Genomic DNA, 15,881 nt, shown 5'->3' on the forward strand with positions numbered 1-15,881 from the left:
GTCATGGAAGGTCAGGTCTCCAGACTGAGTTACAGCCCTGACAGCTGGCTGCTCACTGATTCAGCCTATTTTTATTGTTTGTTTTGTTTTCTTGATGATGATGATGATGATGAAGGTACAAAGGCTGGAAAATTACACAAATACAAATGACAGTCACACAACACCATTACTGAAACTTTGCCTAAAATTATATTATAATTGTGAATAAATAAAAAGGTAATTCAAAAAATTAATAAAAACCATAATAGTGTCTCAATTATATACTGAAATAAGATAATTTTATGAAAAATTATAAAAATAAATAATTTTTATTCTGATTATTGTTGGCCAATATATATATATATATATACTGACTGTTACTGAATCAGTTTCAACAACTACATGACTTTTCAAGGTCGTCACCCTCACATTTGGTGTGCTCAATCAGTTGTTGTTCTCAGGAGGGAAAAAAGAGGGCTTTTTCATAATTTGCACTGTTCATATTTCACAAACCTGAACCCAGAACATCCTCTTTAAAGTATTATGAGTCATATAATAGACCTGTGATGTAGTACCAGCACCTGTCCATTGCAATGTAAAATGATACAAGGCCTCCAACCACTTTTGTCTCGTCTGATATTGACTCTGAACATGACCCTTAGAAAGCACTTGTGCGATTGCATGAATCCCTACAGCGTCCCCTGACTGCACACTAGTCTCGTTCACAGTCTATTTTAGGAAGAATGGAAATGTTCACCATTTTAGCACAATAACACTTTATTATCCTTGGCGCGGGTATACTAATTTTATACTGACTTTGTGCAGTTGTTGAATTGACACCAATGGTTTTGGTGTCTCTTCTTGCTTATCGACTTTAAAAAAACAATATAAATGAGTAAAATCACACGAGTAGCCGTGTGATAACGCTCTATTTCAGCACGGCAGTGGTTCAGCCGTAGGCACGAGATGCATGCATTTTACTGATGGAGTTAATCTAGCTATTGGTGTGATAGCGTTGTAAACAGCTGTTTTGTTGTGTGACACTGACCTCTTTGTTTTGGCTGAATGAGTTATGTGAGTGTGAGAGTCATCACAAAGCTTTGTGGATCATACGGCGGGTCAGTTCATATAGCAGACATATTAATTGAGACCTTCCCTTGAGAAAATAAAGTGCTATGTAAATGTATTGAATGTGAACCAGTAGTGAATTTCAATCTTAAATTTGAAAAGTAGATTTTTTTTAAAATAAAAAGTTTTGGTTTTGGTTGATTTGTACCCTTTTGCGAGACAACCCAGCAAGCATTTCAACAATTATTCAAGCGTGAAGCAACGTCATGGATCAATGTTGAATCAGTGTTCATCTTTGTTTTGATTTTTCAGATTGAATCGATGATAATATGCAATGTCTCAATGTTCAAATATCTTGTTTATGTAACTAAAAAAAAAAAAATTCAGAACATTTTCGATGTTAAAACAACAGCTAACATTATTTCAACACTAAACCTGGGAACACTTAACTTACAAAGAATGGGAAATTTGAATTAAATGAATATATATGGGAAGGTCAAAGACAAAAAAAAGTTCATGGTATGTTGCGAAAAAGGAGGTCATGGGCCCAGTCCACTTTGACATCAGTGCTAAGCCGCTGACCTCTGTGCCACGTGGGCTCATACACACCTGGTCCTGGAGTTCCCTGTCAGAAAAAGGCAAAATGGCAAGGTTTTGAGATTTTTAGCTTTATTTCACTCAAAAACATGTACAGTACGCCCTTTCCATTTATGATGATCAATACACTGGCTTTGCTAAAGTAAAACAGGCATAGAAACGGAGCTCACCGAGTGCACACTGTACAGCCGTGGTACAGTAGACCTGAAGCAGGATGTGACTGCAACGCCTGCGCTTTGCCTTGGGTTGTAATGTCCAGGTGCTGGTCCCTCTTTCTAAATCCATCAGTGGAAGTAAATTCAAAAAAGGAGTAATTACAATTTTATTTAATTACCAGTATATGGAGTATTTCACCCAAAAATGTATGATCAAGTTGGGCTTAAATGAATAAACCCTGATATGCTTTTTAAATGCTTTCAAAAACATAGTTGAGAAGACGCCTGTGCTACAAAAGCGCTCTGCTATCATGCCATCTGATTCCAACAGCGGCCTTGATCCAGCTGGCCTGAGCTATGGTGTGTGTGTGTGTAACAGGCTGATCCATGCCGGAGGTGTTAATGCTGGCCGCAGGGGAGCTTGCTTCCCTCTGCCTGCTCGCCCATGAGATCAACTTCCGATGGTTTTAGAGGCGTCATGCCATTGCGCCCTTCCTCAGTGGGACGGCCAGCCAGCTGGACATTCCCCTGGATAAGAGCTGATAGCAGTGCCATACTGCACATGTCTGTAGAGGCAGTGGGCTATAATTTCATTAAGGGTCTGAGTCCTGTCCAGAAGAGTCAGATTCAACACCCTCCAACACCAGCTACTCACAACTCAATAAAGGAAAAATATGATATGGGATGTTTTATTATATTTTCAAATGCCTTTTGAAAGTTTGATCTGTGAAAGTCAAAATGACCCAGAAACGAAAAATTACAAATAAGGTCTTTGCAACATCTCAGTGCTTCTCTTAGATATCAATGAGGTTAAATGGAGGAGAGAGAAAATAAATACAATTCTTATACCTTTCCCCTGATAGAAATACCCTGGTAATCTCAAATGTCCCCTCTTGAGTTTTAAAGGAAAAGATCTAAACTTGAATGCATCTTAATAGGCGATGAGCCAACAACTGTCTCACTTGTGTCTATTTTTATATCTCCTAAGAAATACTATCAGAGGGTTCTGAGCCTGATATTACAGTTCAACAGCATTGGGACATTTCAGTTTGTATCACTCCGTCTGTCTGTTTTTGTATTTTGCAGACAGACTTTCATTCTGTGCATTACTGGTTTGGAATTTTCATTGACTCTTTCTGTTACATCGCTGCACCAGTAGGTGGCGGCAAGTGACTTTTTTTTATATGAGTCGTTTAATCTTTCACCCAACCAATTCATTGGTGATTGTATCTATGAAAAAGTCATTTAATTAATTAACTGTTTAAACAGCCAAACTCATCCGTGATCGAAAGAAATATGAGTGAGTCATTGAATCATTCACCAATGCATGCAGTAGTATTGATTCATTCATGGACACAATGGTTAATTATGCTCTGGCTTCGCTTGGAACTATTTTTATTGGAAGAACAAAAAAGACCAAGGAATTAATTTGTGTCTAAAATGCAAGTCACTCAATAATAACCCTTTTTTAACTGTTGAATAAAGAAAGATCATCTTCGATTGTATTATTGTGATATTACATGAACAGCATGATGTATGATGCCTAGTAAAAACCAAGTGTATGAAATCTAGTGTTTTATTATCTGTTTAATATCTGTCTCGTTTGTATTCCACCAGTAAGTATAAGAGAAATTTGGCTGTTTGCTGCTGATCTGTCATCTTAAGAATAAGCTTGAGGCTTCTTAGCTACTTAACCTTTGGCAAAACACTTGTCCTACATGAAATGACACCCTCTTAAAGCCACACAAAGCCCTAATGTTGGCTCTAATGAGACCCAGAGGATGATTTAGCATCCTCACTGTTCAGTCAACACTAGACAGCTGCCAGCACAGCTCGAATAACCAGCCAACACACCACTGAGGCGCAACACTGACGCACAGCAGTGAAACTCACTCGGTCGCAGGAATCTAGATGCTTTTGAAAACATGCTGCACTAAAACAGGCAAAGCATTTAATATACACATAATAGGTTAAGTTGAGATCTTTATGATGAAACCGGACGCTTACCGGGAGAAAGCTGACCCTCTGTACGGCTGATCGGAACATCACATGCCTGCAATAAGAGACCGGTGTCATAAGAGAACACAATAAAATGGAGTAGAAAGAGTCAACAGACACAGGTGAAATACTACAGGCCTCGACAATAGGTCAGGTTGTTTTAGCTCTGCTAATATTTGATTGGCTCAAACACAAAAATAATGCATTCTATTAATTAGTTTATTTATATTTATTCTAATTTGTGCATGGTAAAGTGGATAGTTGACATGAAAATTGAAAGCACTTTTAGCACTGTCCTGCCTTCTTTATGACCTTCTATAATTCAGAAGGGTCTGACATACTCGGGTAACTGTATTTCATACTATTTTGTGGAACTTGTGCACTGCTGAAATGGAATACTTCGACATTTACTCAATTGGGTTTTTTTAAGAAGTAGTCATACTTTACTCCTTTCAGTTGCATTTTGAGCTAACATTTTTCACGGGTCATTATTACATAATAATATTCCTCTCATTTCTTCTTATTTAGTGGGGAAGTCTCCACTACTTCTTCATTTCGTCAGCAAATTTCCAAATCTAAGAAAAAGTGTTCAACTTTTTTTTTTACTTTAGACCTTTAAGTACAATTAAATTGAGTAAACTTGGGATTTCTTGGCTAGATACTTCGATGTTCAATTCATTAGTTGTCCACAACAGATAAAATAATTATTGAACTATACTTTTTCATATATATATATATATATATATATATATATAGTGTTCAGGTAAGTATATCACAGAAAGCCAAATGTTAAGTCTCCATAAAACCTGTATTTGAGTGACAAATGCCAAGCCAGTGGCCCATCCGTACTGTTGAGGTCTGCCTGAGATTAAGAAGATCGCAGCGCTCCAGTGTGTGATGTTCTCTGACTAGGAGTGTGTGAAAGCATGCTGAGTGTGAGCTCTACTCACTTGCAAGGTGATTTGGGGACAGGCTTCTCCGTAACATCATACTGACCGGGTGAGAGGTTAATATCCTGCGTTAAACACACACAAACACTACATCAGCCAATTGTTTTGACACCCATTCACATACTCAGCAAGATCTCCAGCCACTGATTATCAGATAAATATTTTGCCTCTGTTTTCCTATGTCAGCATGTGCTAGACTGTCTCTTTGACCACCTCCCCACATTCAAACTGTTTTTTAATGGCAAAAAAAGCATTCTGAGTTCATTGCGTTCAGCTCACTGCAATTCTTCTGTGACATGCATCTTAAGACCCAGTGCAATCTTTTTCCCTTTTGATTTCTCTCCACTGCACTGTGTTCATTCGGATCCCTGCAATACATTTTGTGTGAACAACTGGCCTATAAATGAAATGCTAAATCTACCGCGGACAGATGGACCCGTCAACGGACTGCATCGTCAGGGGAGGCTCAGGGTACAGACCGGGGCATCCCTGATTTGGGTGACTGACTGACCTTATCCCTGAGGCCCAAAGTGTGGATGTCAGGTCTGGGGCAGCTTTTGAAAGAGTACGTTGCCTGGCGCTGCAGAACCTCACTGGTTGAGTCGGTGAAGTTATATGCCCCGGGCAATAGCACGTCCCCTCGATGTACAATCGACATCAGGGTGTTTCGCTTGGGGCCTTTGAAGCCATACGTCCTAGGCACAGGGTTAAGTTCTGTCTCCTCTATGAAGTCCCGAATGTGGTAACTGCCAGGAATGGGATAGTCCTGTTGGTAGAATGAGGAGACCTCTTTTATGCTGGATTCACACCTCACATGATTCCTAAAGTTACACTGACATCCACATTGACATCCAAATGGCTATTATTTACATGGAATAGAGTCCTAAGTGTAAAGAACTGCTTGACTGAAAACATCATTGTGTTTATTAGTAGGCTTATAATGCATTTTTTTTCGGTACAAAACAATCGGCTCTACTTGCAGCTGTGGTTATGCAGTGCTGCTTATGCAGACAGTTAATATATTAACATGAGAACTTAAATAAATACATGCTGCTTTCATTTGCGATGGGAAACAGGACTCATTTGTGAGACAGAGGTCACTTGTACACCAAAATACACTTTATGTTGTGTTTGCCATAAATGTTCTTGTTGCTTTTAACTCTTTGCTGTAAATCTTTTTGTGAAATATCACCTACCTTAATAGTGTTTCTCCACCAGCCACTTCTGTCAGTGTACCTTTCTTTCTGCTTCAGGAAAAAAAGAATAATAATGATAAAAAAAATAAAATGTGTTCAGAAGACTTTGATTGTTTTAGGTTTTAAAGAATAAAAATCTTTTGTTGAATTATAAAGGTCTTAACTGTCACTTTTGATCAATTTAATGCAACCTTGTCGAATAAAAGTATTGATTAATAGATGAAAATATAAAAAATGTTTGATCAGCGTTGGAGCTAAACCCCTGAAACTCTGCAGGACTGAAGAAGATCCCTGCAGAAATATTGTCCTTCTTCCTACGTGGTAAATGTGAAAACTTACCCCATCTATACATTTTCCTTTGGGTAATGTTTTCTCTCTTCCTGTGGTCATACTTCTGTCGTTCCAGTTTGTTTTCTGTAACAGACACCTCGAGGACAAGAGGCGTTGCTTAGAGACTCCTGCTATTTAAATATTAATCACTGGATACACAAGTTCCTGCTATTTCTTTGCTCTCTTATTCATTATTTACATATTGTAAAAAAAAAATACTACTAATAACAATTGATTAGTTTGTACGTCAGATCATCTAATCAAAACTCTCAAAATTCAATCTAAACTCGACATCTTATTTTTTTTTTCACAACTAAATTATCTGAGCTGTTATCTACACTTATGTTACTCATATAGGGTATGTACTGTATACATGTGTCTGATTCAATTTCTGATAAAGAATCATTAATTAAATAGCAGAGTTAAACAGCTCCAATAAATCACCTAAACTTTGAATGGGATCTCTTTGAATGATGATATCAAATCTAGGTTGCTGAAACGATATAAAATAGTTGTATTGTTTTTCTAATTGTTATATGCGAGAGGTGTGTGACGCATGAGTTTGTAAGGGTTTGTCACACATGAATAGGAGCAGAGAAGGCAGCTCTCTCTGGGAGTTTAAGGCAGAATGTTCTGCTCTGTTGTTAGGCGACCAGGAACACATGCTTCCAACACGCAGCTGAAGAGCAGTGTTCACGGTTTGTCAGAGCCGTCTCTCGTACCAGTGCACTTCAACACTGACATACTGTGAATAACCAAGCCACGCTTCACGGCTTACTCATGTTATTGTAATGAGCTCATGAAAAAAATATATATATACTTCATACTTTTGTTCTGGATTTCCCAAAAAAGTTCCTTTAGTGGTAGTCTAGAAGTTTTTATGCCTAATGTTGATTGATGCATGCATGTTTCTTTATAGGCGTCGAATAACTCGGCTAATATTGTGCAATACTAGGTTCTCCAAACATAGCTAAACTTTTGAATAGCACAGATTTAAACTCAATGGAAAAATGACTTTTACAACAATTGTCATTCAGGAGTACTTTAATGAGTTTTTTTTTTTAAATGAAGGCCTTGCCCCAACCCTATCCTGTGAGTACACAATCATTTGTCCAGCTGACTCAGAGACTCATTGAATAGGGATTTACAAAACCAATCATTTCAACCATTACAATAAATATCGTAACCATCTCGGTTAATTAAAAATCAGCTCTGGGATGCATAATTTTTTTAAACAAGAGTTTTTAATTAGAGGGCTAAAAGATGCTTCACAAACAAAAGAAACTTTTCAATATGCGTAAATAGTAAATTTTATTGGAAAACAAATATACAACTTGGAATGGACTATCTGAGGCATGAAAATGCCATTAAGCGGTTTAAAAAAGAAAAAGTACAGAAAGAAAAAGAAAACTAGTATGAATAAAACATTAAAAAGCATTGTAAGATTCAAACAAGTTCTTGGTATAGAACAGCAGATACAAAAAGAGTTTATGTAGATACACCAGTGTCTTGTAGGTAGACCAGTGTCATTTTCTTTTCCATTTTTTTTTTTTGCAGTAGTGCAAGGCTGAGAAATTTCATATATATATATATTATATACTTTGTCCATAGTCCATGCAGAGTTACTCCTCTACATTGATGCCATGCCAGCGCTGCTGCCAAGAGACAACCAGCCGGCAGGTCTCCACTCTTGCTACGCATGAGGGGGGGCAGACAGACGTGACGCGTGGTTTTTTTGCATGTCACAACCCCCTCTTCGCGGCAACAAGCACCTGATCGTGTAACCGCACCGCCACTCCAAAAAACACGATGACAGCAAAAGAAAGGGACATGAGGACTGAAGATCCTATGCAGTTTACATGCAGTTCCTTTGGACAACTGGGAAGAGGAAGGGGACTTAACGTTTTACAGATAAATTAGACAGAAAAAAGGCAAAAAAAATTTATAGAGGAGAAAGGATCTGTACAAGGCCTTCATTTCGCCGTCATCATCTGTACAAATTCTGTGAAGACAGAAAATGTTAGTCAGTTTCTGAAAGATGGCAATAATTCCAATTAAACAAACCACGTTCTGATAAGCTGTGACCGTGCGGTCTCACTTTTATCGAGGACACGGTGTAATAACCAACAAGTTAAAGTCAACTTCACATTAAAACTCACCTTCGTAGTTAACCTGTCCGTCTCCGTCAATGTCTGCTTCTCTGATCATCTCATCAACCTCTTCATCGGTCAACTTCTCTCCGAGGTTCGTCATGACGTGACGCAGTTCAGCTGCACTGATGTAACCGTTCCCATCCTAAAGCACAGGATATCCAGGTCAGCGACTGCACGTGACTTTGTGTGGCACTAGGGTCTTATTCTGGAACGGGACGAGCTTTACCTTATCAAAGACACGGAACGCTTCTCTGATCTCCTCCTCGCTGTCCGTGTCCTTCATCTTCCTCGCCATCATGGTCAGGAACTCTGGGAAGTCTATCGTCCCATTTCCTATGCAGAAAGCAGACGTATTCAGACAAACTTTTAACATTCAACACTCGTGTTAAGGATGCATACGATCGTCCTCACCATCAGCATCCACTTCATTGATCATGTCCTGCAGCTCCGCCTCTGTTGGATTCTGTCCGAGCGAGCGCATGACCGTCCCCAGCTCTTTGGTCGTGATGGTGCCATCGCCGTCCTTGTCAAAGAGTGAGAAAGCCTCTTTGAATTCTGCAAGGGGTGACAGATAAATGAAACAGGAACTTTCATTATTATTATTAACAGAATCTCCCAAAGACAAACAACCACTGAAAACAAGACACACGGAGGAACCAGTGGGGCCAGTTCCGAAGAAGGGATGCCCTTCTTTACACATTCACTTCCACAACAAACTCTTTCAGATATTGATGCAAAAGAAGCACGATGCCATAGAGCATTTAAAGTCAACATGAAACATATTGACCTTGTTTAGATTAAGAAAATGTTCCTGGTCTTAATGAATGATTCATCAGAACCTGTTATTCTAAAGAGAAAAGAAAATGTAAAAAAAAAAAAAAAAAAAAGTGTAGGTTTCGCCTTTTGGCTGACATCATAAAGCCATCAAGCTTCATTCCAGTAAATAAATGGCCACTTTCACAATCCGACCAATTCCTAATAAATGACATGACATATTCTCCTTCACTGCATTTCATGTTGCACTTGGAAAAATTTCTAATTTTGAAAGTAACATCTGTGGAAAATCAAGTTTCATATTGATTTTAAAATGTAGGTTCAGAGACACAACAATCAAGAATTAACCAAGTTGTGAATATTTTAGACAGCAGCTTGCCTGTACTCATAATGAACACCACATTGCAAAACAAATAAAAACTCTGCATATGCATCCTGCATTGCTACAACAGTCTGTAATCATCGGTTTTTAGACAAGGCACAAACAGGAAGAACATGTGCGGCACCCAAACTAGAAAAGAATTTAAAAAATAAATGAAAGTCCCAGACATCAACAAGAGAAATGTGACGTCTATGTAAAATGCAACTGGTTGCTACGGCAGATTGTCCCCACGCAAACGAAACCTTACCCTGCTTCTATGCAAACCATCAACTCTGAGCCACGGTTTCTATGGAGAGCCAGCACAATGACCTCACTCGGTCCCTATGGAGACACACTAAACCGTATGGAGACCCAATGCTGTTACCTTATTGAGCGGATACAGGATCTAGACTTCAGAGCAGTATGGAAACACTGCCGTGACCTCACACTCTCCAGGGAAACACACCTCGGTGACTAGGTCTCGATGGACAAACCACCATGACCTCACTGTCACTGTGGCGACCGACCGCAATGACATCACCGACTTCTGTCTGAGGCTTTCAACTGTAAGTCGCACAACCACGATTAAAACACAAGTAAAAAAAAACACCGGTGAAAGTGACAGGGTTTCACATCCATTTTCTACCAAAGCGCTCAGATGAAACATGCAGGATCCCAAAGTCATCTAAAATTAAATAATTAGATTACAGTCATATACAAGCAGAATTCTAGCTTACATTGGATATAAAGTGAAAAGTACATTCACAAATGCACCAAAAAAGAAACACTTGGCTATTAAAGTCACCTAACTAAGCCAAAACACACTGGAAATGTGTTCTAATGACAGTAAGAACATCATGTGCCACCCACAGGACCGGTACAAGTCCATCCCGATACTAGAACCTGCAACATCAGGTCGTAAAGGACTCAACCAGCGGCTGGTGAAACCGTAACTTCACGTCAAAGCCATCGAGACGTTCAGTCCAGCAGGGGACACACCCTTGATCCTCAGTGCCTGCAGTTACGACCGCTCTCCAACAGAGAAGAGGGTGTGTTCCTCGAATACTACACCTAGCCCTGGGAGTATCTCGTTCAACTGGTCTTAAACACTGGAGTTACAGGCTTCCCATCACAACAAGCGGTACATTCATTTGGGGAATGGGTCCCAACCGAGTCTCAAGGCTCGCCATAAAAGAAAATAAGATAAATCCACAGAGAGTTGGGGGTGGGGGGGGGAGAGAGGAAAACCATGGGAATCCACCGCACGGCCATGTGCCACCGGACAGGACGGGGATGTCTTACCGGCAATCTGCTCTTCTGTCAACTGGTCAGCCTGCAGACGAGAAAGAGAGAAGATCATCTAATAACTATATAATAAGCCTATACTGATCCACCATCAAACTTTAGTACAGCTGGCAACATTTCTATTATAGTTCAAAACATAGACATCATAAAAGACCTGATTGAAGGAATAATTCAACCCCAAATTAGACTGAGTCTCAGTCACCATTCACTTTCATTTTGTAGAAAAAGAAATACTATGTTAAAGTAAATGTCGACTGAGACGGTCAGTCTCTAACATCTCTTGGTATTTCAGGTTAGAAAGCCTATCAGTCGTATGGATTTGCAATAGCATGAGAGTCAATAAAGACGGTTATAATTCTGGGGTGAACTCTCTATTTAACACTAACTGCAGAAGGTGGCGCAATCCTGCTCCGCTGCTCGTAAATGTCTTTATACTGCTTTATTCATGTAAACATTTTTTAATTACAAGACCACAGGGGTCAAATACTTTCCATATAACTTAACTATTAACGTTACGTGTTAGATAAGAAGCAAATATTCAAACATGAGCTCGTGGGAGAGAAATGCGCCATATTTGCAGCAGACGCGCCTGTGAAACTGTTCGTTATCACGCTTTTCCAAGCTGTTGCTTATTTCATGATACAGAAGAACTGAATATTTAACTTAGTGAATAGACGTTTATATACGTCTGCGCATAACTGTTAACGTTATATGAAACTAAAGGCAGAATAATACCTGCTATTAAGCCATATCACTCCCGTACATTAAAAGAAAATTAACTTGCATACAAACATTCAGTATCAAGGAACTGTGTGCTGACTGTAGCGTGCATTATTTTAGAAATACTGCCTATAATAACAGCATTTTGTACAAAATAAGCATTGACGGTAACATATAACAGTTTGTACTCACCATCGCGCTGTTTTAACAGATGTATCTCCACACAAAACAACAGTCCGCAGCTGGCAAACAAGCAGGATGCAATCATACGGAGCTTGACGCGCCTTTAATGGTCGCTTATAAACCCCTCCCCCTGGTTTCTATCCATCCGCCAATACACTTCCTTCCCCATCAGAAACCAGCGTCAAAATGCCATTATTGTGATATGTTAGCGTGCAGTACAAAGTTGCGTGGGTTTTTTTTTTTTACGATAGCGACGTGTTCAAATCGCGAAAAAGTGCCATATGCAGCGAGGTAGACCTGTTTTGAGAAGAACTAACTAACCGGCGGACTCATACATTCTGCTAAAGTGTAATGCGGCAGTAGCAGTACTGTACGTTATGGCCAGGAGAGGCGGCTTCTGATTGGTCCATTCGTACCCGCAATGCGTCACTCGCTGCATTCTCGGCTAGACTCACTCACGTCTCACACTACACATCAGGGTCAGAAATTAACCAGAGCTTGTGGCAGAAATGCCATAGAAAGTGACAAATTTAACCAACTTTTTAAAATATTAGGGAACAAAAATCTATTTAAAATGTTATATATCTAATATTATTTTCGAATGCCTATCACATTTATTATGGGTTGAAGTACTGAACATAAATTGTTATGGTGCTTTGATAACGTTCTTGAAAATCGATAACCCAATATTGTCCATTAATTATAATAAAAAATAAAATAAAATCATTTTTGACTGCAACAAATTGTAGAAATTGTGTAGCATTTAAGCATTGAAGCTTTTTGACTTTGATGATACCACCAAAGCAATCAAGTTGAATCAGTCATGGTTAAAACACCACATATTCAGGATACCAAGTTTTATAATTATTAATGAAACCATAAAAAAAAACATATAGGTCCACACTAATCTGAATATCGTGGGGAAAGAGTTGTTCTCAATGCAACTTGCAGAAAAATTTACTAAATGTACAGGCCGGGCATACAGTAGGTATAGACTGAGCATTGCTTGTAATTTTATGCCATTGATGTAATAAATAAAATAAAACAAATGGTTAAATCGATCCCTCTCTGTTAAAAGGATTTGAACATTAGTTATGGAGTGCAATCCACTTAATTTCTTTATCAGATTGATTCGGCGAGGCCAACCCGCTGCAAGCTTTGCAGAAAGTCTGCCTAAAATGTTTTATGAAGAGTAAAGCATTTAGAAGCTTTGGCAATCAAATGCCCCTGTGGCGATTGAGATCCCATTATTGCTGTATATAAATCAACTGAAGTAGAGTAAAATTTAGCTTGATTGAAATTAAACGGAATGGATATGGAGATAATAAAACATCTCATTGTATTAGATCCATAGCTCCTCGTAACAGGTTATGCACATGTGACTGAAGTGTGTATGCTTTATGCATGCTGTGCACAAGCAATCAAGTGTAACATCAGCCGAGACAGGCTCATCTAGCGATATTTCAGAAGTGGCATAAGGAGCAGCAGGTTTGTGGGCACATGTGTAGTGGATGCTCGGCCTGCTTGTGCTCACTGAATGCATGGTAGTATCTGATGGCCTGCTTTGCTATGCTTGGCTGCCTGGCTCTCTCTCTCCCACTGGCCACCTGTCTCTGGACCAAACCCAGAGAAGCTGCAGGTGGGAGAGAGTGGAAACTCTGGGGTCAGTTTAAGAATAAATCAACAGGCTCCTTAATCAGGCCTCAAAGCAAAACATGAATTTTATTGTCCATGCAATGAAAGTAAGTGGAGCCCAGTGTCGTTTTGTACAGCACTGACTTTAATTGCATGGACAAAAATACTTGAAACATACTTAAAATATCTGTTTTTGTGTTCTCCAGGAGCATGATACAGGGGTGAGTTTTCCGAACATCAATGTACCCTATGATGCCATGTTGAAGAAACTTATAGCAAGCCATGATTGTTTCCCAAAAATGTAGAATTTTGTCACACATTGTGTGTGACAAACTGCTTCTAAGAGCTGTACTTCCAACCACACAACTTTGCGATACTGTTTGCAAATTTAAGTTGGAACTATGGATTTGGGAAACACCAAATTGTAAAACTATTTTGGTAATAATGGAACTTGCCACCATAGTTGCCCAACTGTGCTTTTGGGAAAAGCATCCCTGGTTTGGAGCAAACATGAGTGTAATTAAATCATTTTCATTTAAACGATTCCTTTAAACTGACCACAATGTGTTTCCAGAATGCATAATTAACTTGAAATTATTGACTCATAAATAAATGCAAACATTCACACACAAACAGGAAAGTGACGTGACATTTAGCCAAGTATGGTGACCCATACTCAGAATTTGTGCTCTGCTTTTAACCCATCCAAAGTGCACACACACAGCAGTGAACACACACACACCGTGAACACACACACACACACACACACACACACACACACACACACACACACACACACACACACACACACACACACACACACACACACACACAGCAGTGTGCAGCCATTTATGCTGCGGCACCCAGGGAACAGATGGGGGTTCAGTGCCTTGCTCAAGGGCACCTTAGTCATGGTATGTGCATCCCCCCCCTACAATTCCTGCCAGCCCGAGAATCAAGCTTGCAACCCTTGGATTGCAAGTCCAACACTCTAACCATTAGGCCACGACTGCCCCAATCAACACTCAGCCATGTGCATAAATACACACAGACACACATGCACAAGCACACCATTTAGCCTTCCTTATAAGTAACTGCTTCAGTGTTCACTTGGCAATTGCCAACGTCTCTGCCTCCTAATACCAACACAGTGGCGTCTATTCATTCAAATCTGCTTTTCTACATTGGGATTGCAACTCATAGAGAAGATTACAAAACAAAGAAAGGAGAAAGGGGCCTTGCTATATTAATCAGAAGGGGAAGATAAGCTGGATTCAGACTGAGCAATGTCTTCAAGAAGAAACATGTTAGGAAGAATGACTAAATGTTAATGTGTTCCAAGGCCTAACATGTAATAATTATAATTTAAATTTATGTAACTTTCAGGCTTCTGTGTTTAGGTTCAGTGATTTCAGTTTAATTGCAATAAACAGGTCCTTATCATCGAATTTACTAAAAAGATAAAGATTAAATGAACAGTCACAATGAAACAGAAACTGACAGATATGTTCTTTCTGATTGTGACATGTATAAGTGAAACCAACTAGCTATCAAAAAAGGGAGGTTGAAACTTGGTTTTATACCTCATTTGGTGATTGTCATTTGTATGAACTGGGGAATTATTATTTTTTTAACAGACACGATTAGAGAACAGCATACATCGCCAGAGAGAAATCTGTCCTTTACCAAGAAGATGATTATAATTAAAAAAAATGACAAGGCCAAAAACACATGCATGGATTAATCATTCACAATAGGACTAAAAGCGTTCATTGATGTGAAAATACATCCATGCAGATTTTAATTTGTAATATAGTCATGACTAAAGGGGCTTCCTGTCGCTCTGCAGCAACATCCACTACTAGTAACTCTCTACAGAAAAAAAAGTACAAATCTAATTAAGCATCAGTTAAAGTTATGTGCTTTTGACAGCAATATTGTCATCAAGGCCCCAGTTGTGGGTGTTAAGAATTTCTCGAGCTATTCTTGAGAATTTTGAATTAATGTGACGGCATGCAGTGAACCTAAACTTGCTTGACATGTGATGGCATGATATAGGTGCAATGGAGTGTGAAGGCAAAGCGTTTATGTATATACTTCTCTTAACATGTTGTTCTCTTGAAATGACTCACTCTTCCATGTTTTTTTTCCAAGCCCAATTATCTTCTCAATTCTTGGCTCTTCTCTTGTGAAACACGCAGAACTGTGCCACATCAAGGAAGGGAAGCCTTATCTGCCACAGAACATTCCAGAGCTTTACTAGAGCTCTTATACCTTCAGCATTTCTGAGCAAGTCAAGGCAAGTCTACACAGGGTCAGGCACTCGAAAGACATCACATGAGCTCCTCTTTACAGGAACTACACCGTGGGTTTCTCCTCTTCAGGGCAAGTGTTGAGAACTGCGAGGCACGCTCAGGTCTGTTCACTTCAGGAGTCTTCATCAAAGTCTTGTGGGAGTGGATAGTGGGGCCAGAGCA

General features: G+C 39.3%; 3 protein-coding genes across 3 annotated transcripts in view; 1 reads left to right on the top strand and 2 right to left on the bottom strand.

The window, feature by feature from the left end:
- Positions 1 to 439: 439 nt before the first annotated feature.
- On the bottom strand, positions 440 to 8,105 carry stpg4 (sperm-tail PG-rich repeat containing 4). The gene is made up of 8 exons (XM_052613855.1): positions 8,046 to 8,105; positions 6,283 to 6,357; positions 5,944 to 5,994; positions 5,259 to 5,513; positions 4,748 to 4,812; positions 3,807 to 3,852; positions 1,815 to 1,919; positions 440 to 1,672 (listed from the first exon to the last, which is right to left on the bottom strand). The coding sequence occupies exons 1-8, from the start codon at positions 8,103 to 8,105 to the stop codon at positions 1,562 to 1,564; spliced, it is 768 nt and encodes a 255-aa protein (XP_052469815.1). The 3' UTR covers positions 440 to 1,561.
- Positions 7,566 to 11,912, bottom strand: calm2a (calmodulin 2a (phosphorylase kinase, delta)). Its single transcript, XM_052613636.1, has 6 exons — positions 11,779 to 11,912; positions 10,864 to 10,894; positions 8,838 to 8,981; positions 8,653 to 8,759; positions 8,433 to 8,568; positions 7,566 to 8,275 (listed from the first exon to the last, which is right to left on the bottom strand). The coding sequence occupies exons 1-6, from the start codon at positions 11,779 to 11,781 to the stop codon at positions 8,247 to 8,249; spliced, it is 450 nt and encodes a 149-aa protein (XP_052469596.1). The 5' UTR covers positions 11,782 to 11,912; the 3' UTR covers positions 7,566 to 8,246.
- A 3,814-nt stretch (positions 11,913 to 15,726) lies between these two features.
- Positions 15,727 to 15,881, top strand: part of LOC128026464 (tumor-associated calcium signal transducer 2-like) — a 39,965-nt gene continuing 39,810 nt past the window's right edge. Inside the window, exon 1 of the mRNA XM_052613643.1 lies at positions 15,727 to 15,820. Coding sequence (XP_052469603.1) covers positions 15,742 to 15,820 — 79 coding nt within the window. The 5' untranslated portion in view covers positions 15,727 to 15,741. The remainder of the gene's footprint in view (positions 15,821 to 15,881) is intronic.

Source organism: Carassius gibelio, chromosome A13 (assembly GCF_023724105.1).
Source record: "Carassius gibelio isolate Cgi1373 ecotype wild population from Czech Republic chromosome A13, carGib1.2-hapl.c, whole genome shotgun sequence".
NCBI lineage: Eukaryota > Metazoa > Chordata > Actinopteri > Cypriniformes > Cyprinidae > Carassius > Carassius gibelio.